At 43.6% G+C, this 13,436-nt stretch overlaps 1 protein-coding gene across 2 annotated transcripts in view; it reads left to right on the top strand.

Annotated features, from left to right (window-relative positions):
• Positions 1-1,406: 1,406 nt before the first annotated feature.
• Positions 1,407-13,436, top strand: part of PLA2R1 (phospholipase A2 receptor 1) — a 44,438-nt gene continuing 32,408 nt past the window's right edge. Inside the window, exons 1-6 of one of the 2 annotated variants that reach the window (XM_035331372.1) lie at positions 1,407-1,425; positions 6,813-7,196; positions 9,330-9,497; positions 10,567-10,740; positions 12,065-12,178; positions 12,801-12,944. In XM_035331372.1, coding sequence (XP_035187263.1) covers positions 6,914-7,196; positions 9,330-9,497; positions 10,567-10,740; positions 12,065-12,178; positions 12,801-12,944 — 883 coding nt within the window. In that variant the 5' untranslated portion in view covers positions 1,407-1,425; positions 6,813-6,913. Of the gene's footprint in view, positions 1,426-3,769; positions 3,976-6,812; positions 7,197-9,329; positions 9,498-10,566; positions 10,741-12,064; positions 12,179-12,800; positions 12,945-13,436 lie in introns of those variants that run through there. The other variant, XM_035331371.1, reaches the window with a different exon arrangement.

Genomic DNA, 13,436 nt, shown 5'->3' on the forward strand with positions numbered 1-13,436 from the left:
TATGGTGCTATTCTGCATGATGTGTCCAGGTCTTTCACAAGAAAACAATCCACCAGCAAATGTTATTCTCCTCCTACCTGAAATGAGCAGTAGCTAAAGAGCTTTGGGTTTTACCAATGAAGTTACGTTTCTTGTCCTTAATTTTTCAGTTTGTGTATGGGAGAATGCAAAGGAAAAATCATGTCTTTTTCTGCTTTCTTACCAGCATAAAGTTTAGAGAAAACACCAGAAATGTTAACAAGTGTTTCCCTGGTGCATACTCTTACGTGTGCATGTCTGTAAATATAATACAAAATATGTAAGTAACAAAGACATATTCTACCACTGTTTAAAGCCAATGGGAGTCCTGGTTTCCAGACTTTCTTAAATCCAAGTTCTTAAATACTCAGATATGAGACTGACCGCATATCGGATTTACCACAATAAATAAGAGAAGAAAAATATAAATGTATATGCATTTTTACTGAGTGCAAATAAGGCACCTAATGCATTTTTTTTCACCTGAAAACAAATTGGTTAAAGGAAAGAGGCAAAGTATAATTACTTTGGGTTTCTCTGTGTTTATATTCTCCAAAGAGCGAGGACATTCTTTTGCGCTACCTGTAGGATTTCTCTCAGTCTACATGTGCACGCATGGCTGGAAAAAAGATAAGCTCTTTGGGGAAGGAATGTACATGCTTCAGGGGCACACCCTCTGCCAGCCTGTAAAGTCATGCCAGTGTTAGCACTGGGTACACCTTGTGTCCTGCCGTTCCTGCCAGCACCTATCCTTGTTCTGAATGTCACACCCAGTATATTTTGGGGTATTAGACTGATGGCACATTGCTAGAGGCTGTCTATCCTTCCCAAGTAGTCATTCTTGGTCTCTTAGTACACTGTGGCTTCCATCACCTCCAGTTTAGACCAAACCAAGCCCAGATTCTGCCATGCTCCCACATCAGACACCATTAAATCAGCAGGATGCACAGCAGAGCAACAAGGACCGGCAACAGGCCAGTGGTGGCGGTGGCTGCTGGAGGGCAGCAGCTGCAGGTCTGAGTTTCAGCCAGGTCCTGTTGTGCTGCCAAACCACCACAGCTTTTTGGCGGGGCAGCATGGCCCTGCAGGTGTGGGGGGAACACAGACTGAAGGATTTGGGCCGGAAGGCATCCGCGTGCCTGGAGCTAATAAAGCGCAGTATTCTCTGTGGCCCACTGTCAAAATCAGCATCCACTCCCATTTTTGTTCAAGAGGAACCTGCTTATTCCCTGCTACCCTGATTTATGAAGCATTGGTCTCACAAAATGAAGGGGGGAGGGATCAGCTTAAGGAAGTGGTTAGCATGGTGTGAAGACATAAACTGGTCAAGCAAATCTGGAATGGTTTGTGCCTACAGGCCCGCTTGCATGTGATCAAGAAACAAGGAGAAAACTATCAGTCACTCAGGTATGTTTTAAACTACAAAATAAAAACTGTGAAGGGTTTATGGGATTTTTATTTATTCTAAAATGTCTGCTAAGCAATTATATGATGATTTTTATTGGTTTGTTTAAAAAGTGTAATGTGCAGACTTGATCACAGTGTGTGTGGGTTTTGGTATTGACTACAGAATGTCATAGGTCTGTTTAGTAATTAAGTCTACTGTTACTAGCTCTTTTTAGGAACACACTAACTACTCCTTTGTGTCAGATCTTTGCAAAAAAAAATTAATCTTATTCCAACGTTGATTTCACTCTACCAGTACTAACAATAGGAGGCTCCCTATATATGCCTTGATGGCAGTCACGTATATGTTAAGCATACTAACCCTAGGTTAGCAGAAGCAACAAGTCTGTGAGAAAAATGAATTACTGTGAATTTGATGAGGGCTTGTAATTGTGGATGTGTATGGGCCTCATACAGAAGGCTGAGTTAATTGCTAAGAAAAGGTACCGGGAGATATAGAACACCTATGCAGAATACCTAAATAGTGAAGGCAGAGGAGCTCAGACAAGTGCATCTATAGCTGTCCAAATAGAAAACAGATCATCAATTCAGAAATGAAGATATAAATATTTTTTTAAAAGGAGAGTTCCAGACAGAAAAGGAAATAAAAGCCAAATCACTACGCCTTGAAAGAAAGCGTAGAATAAATAAATTTACAATTTACTTTGCAAAATAACACAAACTGTCATCAAGTTTGCTTCAGAAAATGTTGCTAACCATGTTGCCAGCACTATGCCAGCAAAGACGTCTCATTGCTGTAATGCAGCTAGTACAGCTTAGCTATAACTGCAGCTGCACTAGAAGGAATTTAGAGGTTTAGTAAGAACAGAATATATCCCCAACAGTAAAGAATTGTTTAGTCAAAGAGGAAAATGTGAATAATAAAGAAAAAAAAATGAGGAAGTAAAACTACTCAGAACTATTAAATTGCCAATTCGTATTCAGTAAAGTATTTACATAAAGATTTTGTATGTCCATTGTTAGGTATCTGTAATCAGAACATGCTTATTTCAGTCTTAGTGAAATGAGCAAAGAAATCCAGCTGTGGCAGTGCTCCTCGTAGCTTGGAGCAGCCCCGTTTTTGCTCACAGGCACTGTTTTCTTCAAATGTAGGAGCGCAAACACACTGAGAGTCAGCGGCAGGTTTTCTGGAGCTCAGGACTCAAAATGGTAGCCTACGCTCCTGAAGAGATTTAGACAGTTCAGGGTGGCCAAATTTTCAAAAACAGCTCAGTAACAAGCTTCTCTCTCAAAATCTGAAATTCTCTGAAGGCTGCAGCAATCCTGGGGGGCACGTTAAGATTACTGAGAGTTGGAGCTCTTCTGTCTTCTGAAGCCTGGTCACTTCTAGGACAGCTCGTTCAGTGATGTTTTCTGCTGCTTCTCTTTTCTGCCAGACATTTTTATTGTGTGCAAAACAGGGAGAAAACCCTCCAGTCATCTGCTTCTTTGTAAGTGTTGGCCTTCCCTCATTTCTCAATTCTTTCTACCAAACTACCCGTCCGGAGCTCCCCCAGGCCCAGCGGTTTCTGTTCCTGTCCCTGTACCGTGACTGAAGTGGGCATGGGGGAACAGATGCCAGTCATTTCGGCTCTGCTTTGGCACTGTATGCTTACGCTTATACATTTATATATAAATGTAGATACTTATTTGTCTGCTATGAATGAAGAACAACACAGAAACATGCCCACGCTGATTAAAACCAAACTTGTGATGTGGATTCCAGTAAAGCTACTCTATCTGAAACCCAGAGCTTCTGCTTTCGCCTTTCCCCCCACTATTCATAGCTTCCGCACGACTGAAACTCTCCCAAATGGGGGACTTCCTACGAAGATGCGACCTAAGGACAGAGATGTACAAGAGGGAAGAAGGAAATTACTTTTCCTCATGCCAAAAATGTAAAGTGCCTTGACGTGCTGACCTAGCTAAAAAACAAGTCTCTGTAAAAGTTTGTGTGAGGACGTGCAGTGATGGAGCAACAAAGCGATGAACACGAGCTGCGCTGTCGATGTTTTCCTGCCTCCAGCGTCTTTGTGTCACTCGGCTCTTTTTAGGAAAAGCAGACTGGAGAGCAAACACCAGAAACCGCTTAGGGACTGCAAACGAGGCGCGTGTGGATCCTTTTGGCCGCCTCAGCCCACGACCGCGGCCCGGGCGGCCGGGCCGAAAGCGCCTCCACAGCAGGCCCGAGGGGGGGCCCCTGGGCCGGGGAAGTTCCGCGGGCGGCTGCCGCGCTCCCCCTCACGCCCGGCGCTTCTCCCGCCCTCCGCGGGGTGGGGTCGCTCCTCCGCCCTCCCCGGGGCCGGGCTCGGCGGGGCTGGGCCCCCGGCGCGGAGAGGAGCGGGTGGGCGCCGGGTCGGGCCGTGCCGTGCCGGGCCGAGCCGTGCTGTGCCGTGGCGATGCTGGGCGTGCGGCTGCGGCTCCTGGCGTGCTGCCTGCTGCTGCTCGGCGGCCGCAGCCCGCCGCGGGGCGCCGCCGCCCTCAGCCCCGACGAGGTGCCCGCCCTGCGGAGTGAGTGAGGGTCCCGGGGCGGCGGGGGGGACATGGCGGGGTGGGGAGGGGCTTCTTCAGCCGGCGTCCCCGGTGAGGTGTTTGTGCAGGGGGGGACACGCGAATATTTCGCCTCCCTCCCGGTCCTGTCCCTTCGTGCGGAGGAAGCCCCCGGCCTCGCCGTGCCCGCCTCGGGGCGGCCCGCGGGAGCGAGGAGCCCAGGGCAGTGCCCGAGCACACGCCTTGCTGTCCTCGCACCTGATCCCGGAGGTCGTGCCGAGGGGTTTTCCTCGCGCCCGAGAAATTCCAGCTGTTTTCCTTATTGCCACTTAAGCAATTCTCACTGCTGTTTTTTGGGGAGGGGGTGGGGGAAGGAAATGGGAGGTGAAGAGGAAGGAAGAGAAAAAATCTTGTCCTCCTAGCTCTATTATACATTATTTGTAGTGGCGAACCTAAGTAAACAGGAACCCGGACAGCTCTCGGATCTTATAGGTTTGCTTCTGGCACTTTGCTTCGTGTCACCATGCCCTTGTGCGGAGGGGCCTGGACGTCAGGAGAAGAGGGATGTTCCCAAAGGGCTCTCTCTGCCCTGTCAAATCCTTCGGAGCAGGGTTTAGGATGTTCTGCTTGGCCCCTCTGGGGTGTGCAAGCTCATGGAGCTCCTCGTGGTTCATCACCCACAGGGTCATGGGCACAGGAATCCTGGGTGGTGTGGGCTTGGTGTCGCTCCAGCTGTCTCCTTGTCCCACCTCCGCTGGTGTATTTGTGAGGTCTCTGTAAGACCCTTATCTTTCCTCAGCAGTCGTTGCAGCTCTTAAGAGCTTTACGGATAAGGGCATTCGGATGCGTTTCATAAGGCTGAGACCCCTTCATCTCTGAGTTGTTTCTTCTTGTTGCTTGTGCTGTTACATGGGAGGCACCACGGGTGCAAGTGGAGATAAATTGGGAACTTGTATTAGAACTTTAAGTGTGAATCCCGGTATCATGGTGAATTAACCTCATTAATCAGTGTTTACTGGTGCTAACGACATCACAGTTTCTACTTATCTAGCAAATTAACAACGTATTTTCTTGGCCAGCCAAGATAAGGCTGCTGTAGGAAAGCCGTACTCCAGCATGAGAAGCAAAAACCCTGTCTGACCTTGTAGTCTGTGCTTGTAGATAGAGGCTGTGCCACCTCTATGGCCCATGGAGGGTTGGGATGGATAGGGAGAATGAAGCACAAGCTGCACAGCTTCATAGAAAACTCAAAAGCGATGTCCCCCACCGGGTGTCTGTCACAGAGTGATGGTGTTTCAGTGAGCTCGTGGTCGGAGGGCTGTAGAAACGTGATGGACTAAAGGAGCGTAGTAAGCTCCTTCAGGAACCTTCCTCAGCCCCCTGAGAGTAAGGACTTAAAGCCAGGCTACTGCCAGGTGCTTGGAAATGCAATTACATGCAGCAGGCTTGTTCTTACCTGCTGTCAGTCAGAAAGGCTTGCCCACGCTCCTGCACCATCATGAGCTACAGACAACCTTAGCCACGTGGCAGACAGCACCTGATCCCAGAGATACAGCTTGCAGAGGGACTTCTGTCCTCGCTGTATGTCTGGCCACTGGCGGGTTCTGTGCAGGACCTGTAACCAAACTCCTCTCTGTAACCTGTATCTTGTCTGGGCCGCTTGTTTTGTGTGCCATGTGCTGGTGAGCTGGTCTCCTGTCTGTCATGCAGCATTGCTGGCCGAAGGCTTTCTTGTGGAGAGCTTTACCTAAACCATAGGTGCTGAACCCAGACACAGCATCTGGGTGGGCTTCTGCATCTCATACTCTAGATTTGGAGTATCTTTTTGTTATTGTTACTTCTTCAGGATGTTAGGGGTAGTGAATTACGGATAGAAAGCACATGTGGTAGAAATTATTATTGCAAAACTTCATGGCAAAATGGAAATGCTAATCAGATTTTCAGGGAATAATCTCCTGAGACATAAGTATCTCACCTATAATGTGAGAGGAACTCCGTGGGTTAATTGTCACTGGATTTCAGAATAAATGAAATAGCTGAGCCGTTATAGGATTTATTTTGCTGATTTCCTTAGCCCCTCTCATTTTTTCAGTCTATATGCACAGTTACACATTTGTTCCCAAGGCATTAAACAACTGATTTTTTTCACATGCTTATAGTGTGATGTCACGTTGTTCAGTGAATTTCTACACGATTCCAAGAAAGCTGGGACATAAGGCTAACCTTCCCATGTCTGCTGTGATCCAGCCAGGGCAGCCATGTATAGCTCAATAATATGCATCCAGTAGTTAAGGCATACTTTAACTCTTGACCAGCTCTTGTGACTGAGATAAATCCTACCCTTCCTGTATCATACATACAACGCAAAATATGTTTTCTGCCTCTGTAGTTGCAGAGAGTGAGGCTTGAAAATGGCAGAGAATGTGGCAAATTCAGCCTTAAACTTTTTAGCCTTTAACTGGAATACCCCATCCCTTACAGAGAATTATTTAACAGCTCTGAATATGACTTGCTGTAACACTTAAACCTGTACCCCATTGTGAAGTATTTCTTGGTGAATGATGCTTTAATTCTTCAAAAGTGACTGATGTTTTTTGGATGACCAACTTGCGAAATACTGCCTAATCTCACAGTGATCTGTCAAATGGTCCATATGTTACAAACTTGGCTGGCAGTAAATTTAGACCAGTGTTCTTATTTTTTTGTGTCAGATAATCTGATGTGTCAGATAATCTGATGAATGTTTTCAGTTTTCTTCATAAATAGCTAAAACATGTCTTACAAAACTATTTCATCATCTGTAGCATTCTGCAAACTGAGGTAACTGAGGTTGTTTTTTTTTTTTCCCCTCCATACAGATAAAGGGATATTTATTATCCAAAGTTCAGACTCCAACTTGTGCATCAAGGTGGATCCAGCTGGCCTCGTTCTGGAAGACTGCAGTCAACTCTCCAAATATATGCTATGGAAATGGGTATCCAATCGTCGGCTTTTCAATATAGGCAGAAGTACCTGTCTAGGACTGAACATCAGTAGACCAGAACAGCCGCTGACTATGCTTGAATGTGATTCAACTCAATACTCATTATGGTGGAATTGTGATGGAAGAGCATTGGTTGGTGTATCAGAGTACAAATTAGCTGTTGAAAACAGCAAACATATTGTTGCCAAAAAAAATTCTAATTATCAATGGACACAGTACATGTCCTATGATGAAGACCTTTGTGAACATCCTTTCCAAGGTAAAAGTCAAATTTGTCACAGAAATGTATAAAGGAAAAATTTTCAGTTGTTTTTGAAGGAAGGTCTGATTTTTTTTTTTTGAATAGTCGATAGTTGAATTGAGTACACTGCACAATTAATTTTTGTCCTTGTCTGTTATATGGGCCCCCCAAAAGGCTCTAGTGTCCTTGGCAAATCCTTGCCCATTCCAAATGGTGTATAAAATTAAAAGCTGAACTAAGTATTTGCAGTCCCACAGCTCTCATTGTCAAGTAAACCCAAAGAGAGATAAAGAAGGATTTGGAATTCAGATTACTGACAGTCAGCCTGCAATCTCAGTGTGCATTATCCAACCGTTTGTAACATTTAGCACCTGGACTCTGAACGTGCCAAACTTTGGAGCAGAAATCAGGCTTTTGATTAATCCTGTTGTACAGTTAGTCAAGGCATAGGAATTTAAGTCAGGATCCAGACCTGCAACCCTTAACAGTTTTCCAGGAAAAAGGGTGAAGATAAACCCATTTTCCATGAACAGCCACAGACAGGGTGCACCTTGACCCTTTCCTCAGCCTCTCCTGCAGCATTTCTGCAGAAGAATGGCCTAATGTTTGCATAGCATGTCTCAGGCTGGAGCTGTTGATTCTCCCCATTTGAACTGTTTTTATGGGGTTGCAGAGCTCTGGTCTCCACGTATCTGGGTTGTGGAGCTTTGATCTTGGTGGTTTCCTCTGTAGGTGGAGCTGGGCTTGGCCTCTGTTCTCTCCAGGGGGTTGCTTTGGGAGCTGCGATGCCTATGGAAGCGTGGCAGCATCCCATATCTCTAAAACCTAGCAGAGTTTATACTTAAGACCAGACAGAAAACATTTAAAACCATGAAGTCTTAGAAGTTTGCTATGTACATTCAGCGAGATGGAGGTAGACCTGGTCTAGTCCTAGAGCTGCAACAGCCTGGGAGTTACAGGATGCGAACAAGTGACTGTCTTGGCAAAGCTTCTTCCCCTTCCAGTTTCTGTTTCCTTCCTTACACTTCAGCTTATGCACATGGAAATACAAGCCAGCCTGTTAGTTCAACAGGCTGGGGGGGACCCCTACCTTCAAAACAAGTGTGTCTAACTGTGGTGAGAGGAACATAGCTGTCAAATTTTGTTTCTTCTCAGGACTGAGATAATCCCTTGAACCTCTGTAGCTAGCACCATGGTAGCAGGCAGAGGTGCAAACTTGATTTCTTTTAACCCGTTTTATTTGTATTATCTGTTAGAAGGCTTTGAAGGGGATTTACAATCTATAAACTGCATTTTTTGCATGTGCGCTGCCAGCCATTATCTCTGGGAAACTGGCAGCATGTCCTTATTCTGTAGTTGAAGGACTTTGATCTTAGCATATCAGCATGGGATCTTTGGCAAACAGTTTAATTCCAAGTATGACTGTGGTTCTTTGACCTTTCGTAGAAGCATGTGCTCTGAGGTTAAGGAGATACTGAGGTAAATCTTTTACAACTTTGGGTTGCTCTTGATTCTCTCAGTACTCAAAATACAACAGGGCAACATTTTACATATTTTATAAGCTAATAATTGATGTGACAACAAAGGTACATAACATCAGTTCTTTAGATTACTATTCCCCCTAGTATAAAAAATATTTTAAAAATTTATTTAATTTTCCTTTGTCTTTCATGTTTCCTTTCCCATAGAATGACAATAAGAATGGAAAAAACATCAGAAATCCATTTAAACAAGAGTGGGAGGAGCAGAGGAAATTATGCTAAATTGCTTGTCTATCACAGACTAGCAAACAAAAAATATGCAGAGCGTGCATTTGAGCATGTCCTGATTATGCTAACTATGTAGTTTTTATGTAGTTGTTCTCAAATTTAAGTGCAGGATAATAGAATATAGGATAATTGCTCTTTTTTTTAGTTGCAGTAAGTTATGGGAATGTGCCTTGTTTCATGGTGATAAATTTCATAAACTAACATTTCCAAATTCTATTCACTGAAGTTATGCTTCTCAGGCTTGTCTCAATGTTGTGGTATTAATTATGATTTCAAATAACTATAGATATTTTTACTTTACTGTTGCTGTTAAAAATGATGAAATATGGGGGGGAATTTCTGTGAATGTGTTCTTTTAATCTCTACTTTTCTTTTATTACAGAAACATATACCTTACTGGGAAATTCTTTTGGTTTCCCATGCGTTTTTCCATTTAAATATAACAACAAGTGGTATTATGAGTGTACCAGAGATGGAAGGGAATTTGACTGGTGTGCTACAACAACTTACTATGAACAAGATGAAAAATGGGGGTTTTGCCCAAATGCTGGTAAGGTGTTGCCTCTCCCTCCCTCCTAGAGTATCTGTGATCCTTATGAATAATTCTGGGATGCACTCTGTTTTGGAGTACACGATTACTTATTAGAGGGGAATGTTCTCTTAAATAAGAGGAAACTTCAGGCTTTATTATAATCTACCACTTATGGTCTTTGGAGACCTGAGTCCTCATCCCAAAAGCAGTGCTCCAGGAGGTGAGCTGCAGGATGTGAAGTGCTCACTGCTCTGTGCTACCCATTGACCTTGCCCTGCAGCTAACCCACAGCTGTCTCTGCTCTCCTCAGCAATCCGTAGGGGGTTTCTCTGAAGCATGCAAAGGAAGGATTGCTCCTGCAAAGGATTGCTCCTTGGACACATGTTTTGGGCCTAAAACACTTAGAAGCAATATTTTTGAAAATATTGGTTGAAAGATTTTGGACATACGGTATTCATTAATATTTAATTTATAAATAGCAACTTGTAGCTTCTTCCATAAATATGTAAAAAATATCTTCTATCAGCAGAAGTGGTTTGGAAAAGCCCTCCCTGTTCAGGCTGTGTCTCAGATCTCTGGTCCAAAGCATGTTATAAACAGCTGGAAATGTGATTTCATAATGGGAATTTCCAGGGAACCATTATAATGAGGAGTATTTTCAGCCCTGCTTCTATATTGTAATTATAATAGCTTTAATCTCTTGAGTACTGGGTAGAAGGAGATCCAGGTGACTGCTCCTCCACAAGTTGGGTGAGGCACTCATAGTGTGACTATTCCAACATCCAGCTTTAGGAACAAATGACCAGCTGGTGCGAATTAAAATGTAGCTCTGTTGGCTTCATGCAGGCTGTGAAAATCACCACCAGCTGCAGATGAGCTCCTGAGAATTTATCAACCACCTGAAAAATGAAGCAGTGTTTTATTCAGTTTGTGTCCTATTTCCATACATACTTTAACAAAGGAACACTGGAGTTCATCATCATGCTTCCGTTGAGATGCTACTGTCATTAATTAAATTTCTAAAGATGCTGTACTTCTGATTAGCTTGTAGTCTTGTGCTGTCGGTGATGAGTCTGTTTCTGAGCAGAGAGCGGCTGTGATGCTTTTTGGAAGAAGAACCCCGCCACACACCTCTGTTACCAGTTCAACTTGGCGTCTGTGCTGTCGTGGCATGAGGCACGGGCTGCGTGCCAGATGCAAGGAGGAGATCTGCTCAGCATCACCAGCCTGGAAGAGCAGAGCTACATCAGTGACTTAAGCCGTGAGTAGGCACAGTGCATTGCTAACAGTGGGTGTAGGCACATGCTTAGTGTGTTCAGATTGGAGTCCTGACTTGGAAGGCTATTGAATTTTGTTGTAGCCTTGGAAAGGTGCAGAGTGCACTTTGAAGCAGGAGTCTTCTGTCCCCACTGTGAGGACAGGTTGCGCTCCTCTGGGAAATGGGTTGGCTTGACTTTCCCTGGGGACTGCGGAGGAGGCCTGTGGTTAGATTTCCATTTTACCAGTGAAAAGCTTTGGAGCTTAACACTATGTGTTACGTCTCTCCCATTGCTGCTGGCAAGGCTTTGTCACATAGCACACCTAAGTACCTGACAAAGCAAGAATGAAGGTAAGTTACAGCCTTAATAAACCGAGTTCAAAAGCGGTGGTATGTGTTATGTGAGGCTGTAATTGTCTTAATTCCTGCTCGCACAGTGACTTCTATTCATATTTGCAGCTGTGGTTATGGACATGTGGGTTGTTAGGTGTTTGTTTTTGTTTTCTGAGAGTTATAGAGATGTTTACCTTCTCTGCCGTGCACCATAGTGTCATTTTATTCCTGCAAGGTTTCCTTTGCAAACTGTACTTCACCAAATCTGAAAGACTAGAATATTCCTGCAGGCTTGAAATAAATTACCTCTATAGGGAAAAAAAAGACAACCTTGTTTTTTATAAACAGATGGTATTCCCTCTTTGATAAGCTCCTTCGTGTCCCGCATGTAGAAAGTCTCAGACCAGTTCTGCATAGTTCTGCATCGGAGGCGATGGCATTGCTTTTGTGGCTATTTTGGTGTTGGTGAAGAGGACTGAGTGAAGGACCAGGCACTAAAACTGTGTTGTGAAAGGCAGCTTCAGGTTTCTTTCCCATTGCTTCCCATTATTGCTGGTTTTCAATTGCAGGATATAAGCTAACAGGAAGTTTTTAAAATAATTTCATTAGCTTTTTGATATGTATACAGGCTGTAGAGAGACTGGAAGTTGTTTGTTTTGTGTCTGACAGCAGGCTGAGACAGGCTGGCGTTTCTGTAGCTGGTGTTACAGATCTAACATCTAAGGCCACCAACAGCTTACGTGGGGAGGGTTTGCAGGATGGGCAGTTTTGGAAGGGATGCAGGCCTTTTGAGTTTATTCCTCCTCAGCTGTGTTGATTACCAAACTAATAGACTTTTTCTAAGGAAAAAAATAAGCCTGAGCCTTCTGGAGACAGATGTGAAATTTTGTTTTATTCTGATTGTAACAAGTCAGGACAGTATATCTATACCCGCAGATATTTTAAAACATGGGGAGTGTGTGAAGTGTCATTTTGTTTCTTTTTTCTGTTTCAGGGCAGTTAAATGCCACAGACATCATGCTTTGGACGGGCCTGAATAGACTGGGAGAAGATACTGGCTGGCAGTGGTCAGATGGAGCGCCACTGATGTTTGTGAACTGGAGAGCAAGTACGTGATGTTCCTCTTGGATTTGTTATAGCAGTGTAATTACACGCTCTCTGTAATTGCAGCACAAGAGAGCTGTTTGTACAGCTACGTTTGAAAAGTGAATCAAGTGGACCAGCGTACCTCTCTTTTTGTAGACATCTATTCATATTCATGAACTAAAGCCCCTTCTAGGGATGTGGGTGGCATCCATGGAGATGCATTTATTCAAAGCATTAATGATTTAGTCCTTCCGTCATTTGCTTTTAAGGGTATTTTTGAGATTCCAGCTGCATATTTAAAAACTATGTTCTACCTGGTTGCGTGGAGGAAAGAAGATTTAATTTGTTTACATTAACATGAGCTTTGAGACGTGGTTTGCTATATTTTGAGGTCTGTCCTCCAGCACATATAACATTGACACCAGAACTGGATTCAGCCTCTCATCTGATAGCAGCAGGCAAGGAAAGATTGCTATATATGTGTAAGTGGTGGTTAATGTTCAGCTGTCCATAGGGTCGGTGTAACACTGCTAGAAGTTTGGCTGTGCAGGGCTGATTATACATTTGTTCAATAAGAATACGGTGCCATTTTACAAGAACTGAATTTTTGTAATTGCATGCTTCTCAAAAAAATGTGTTTCCAGATGTCTCTGATGACCGTTTTAGTGAAAATCATTGTGCGGTGATTAATTCAAAATTGAAGTACGGCTGGCAAAGTTACTTATGTGAATCTGGATTGCCTTTTGTATGCAAGAAATATTTAAGTAAGACAGAACATGAAACATTTGGTAAGTCTCTCGATGTTAATGTGTCCTTTTTGTGAGTATGGATGGAGAACAAGAGGAAGCTACCTGAATATAAATTTATGAGAACAGAGTTTTAGCTGCAGTATAGGTTTGCTAGTTTAAGCTGAATGCCATTTACATTAACTGAAGTGATACCACTTTCTTCTGTTCAAATGCAGTTCTGGACAACATGTTGAGAGTCTTAAAACTGACAAATCATTTTAATATGCATAGCATTTAATTGGTTCCTTACATCATCAGAGGCTTACAGAATGCTCATTCCCTTTATATTACAATAGAGCAACACTTCAGAGTTTAAAAATAGGCTTTCAGCTTAGGATGGAATTAGCCAATTGCATAAATACGGCTCTAAATTTGCAGTTATTTTTACGACATGCTGTGCTTTTCATATACCAAAAGAGCATTGTACATATGTTTTTAAAAGTGTTTATATAATGACTGTAAGGTATATAGTATGTAGAATGTCTCAGATGC

Source organism: Oxyura jamaicensis, chromosome 7 (genome assembly GCF_011077185.1).
Source record: "Oxyura jamaicensis isolate SHBP4307 breed ruddy duck chromosome 7, BPBGC_Ojam_1.0, whole genome shotgun sequence".
Classification (NCBI taxonomy): domain Eukaryota; kingdom Metazoa; phylum Chordata; class Aves; order Anseriformes; family Anatidae; genus Oxyura; species Oxyura jamaicensis.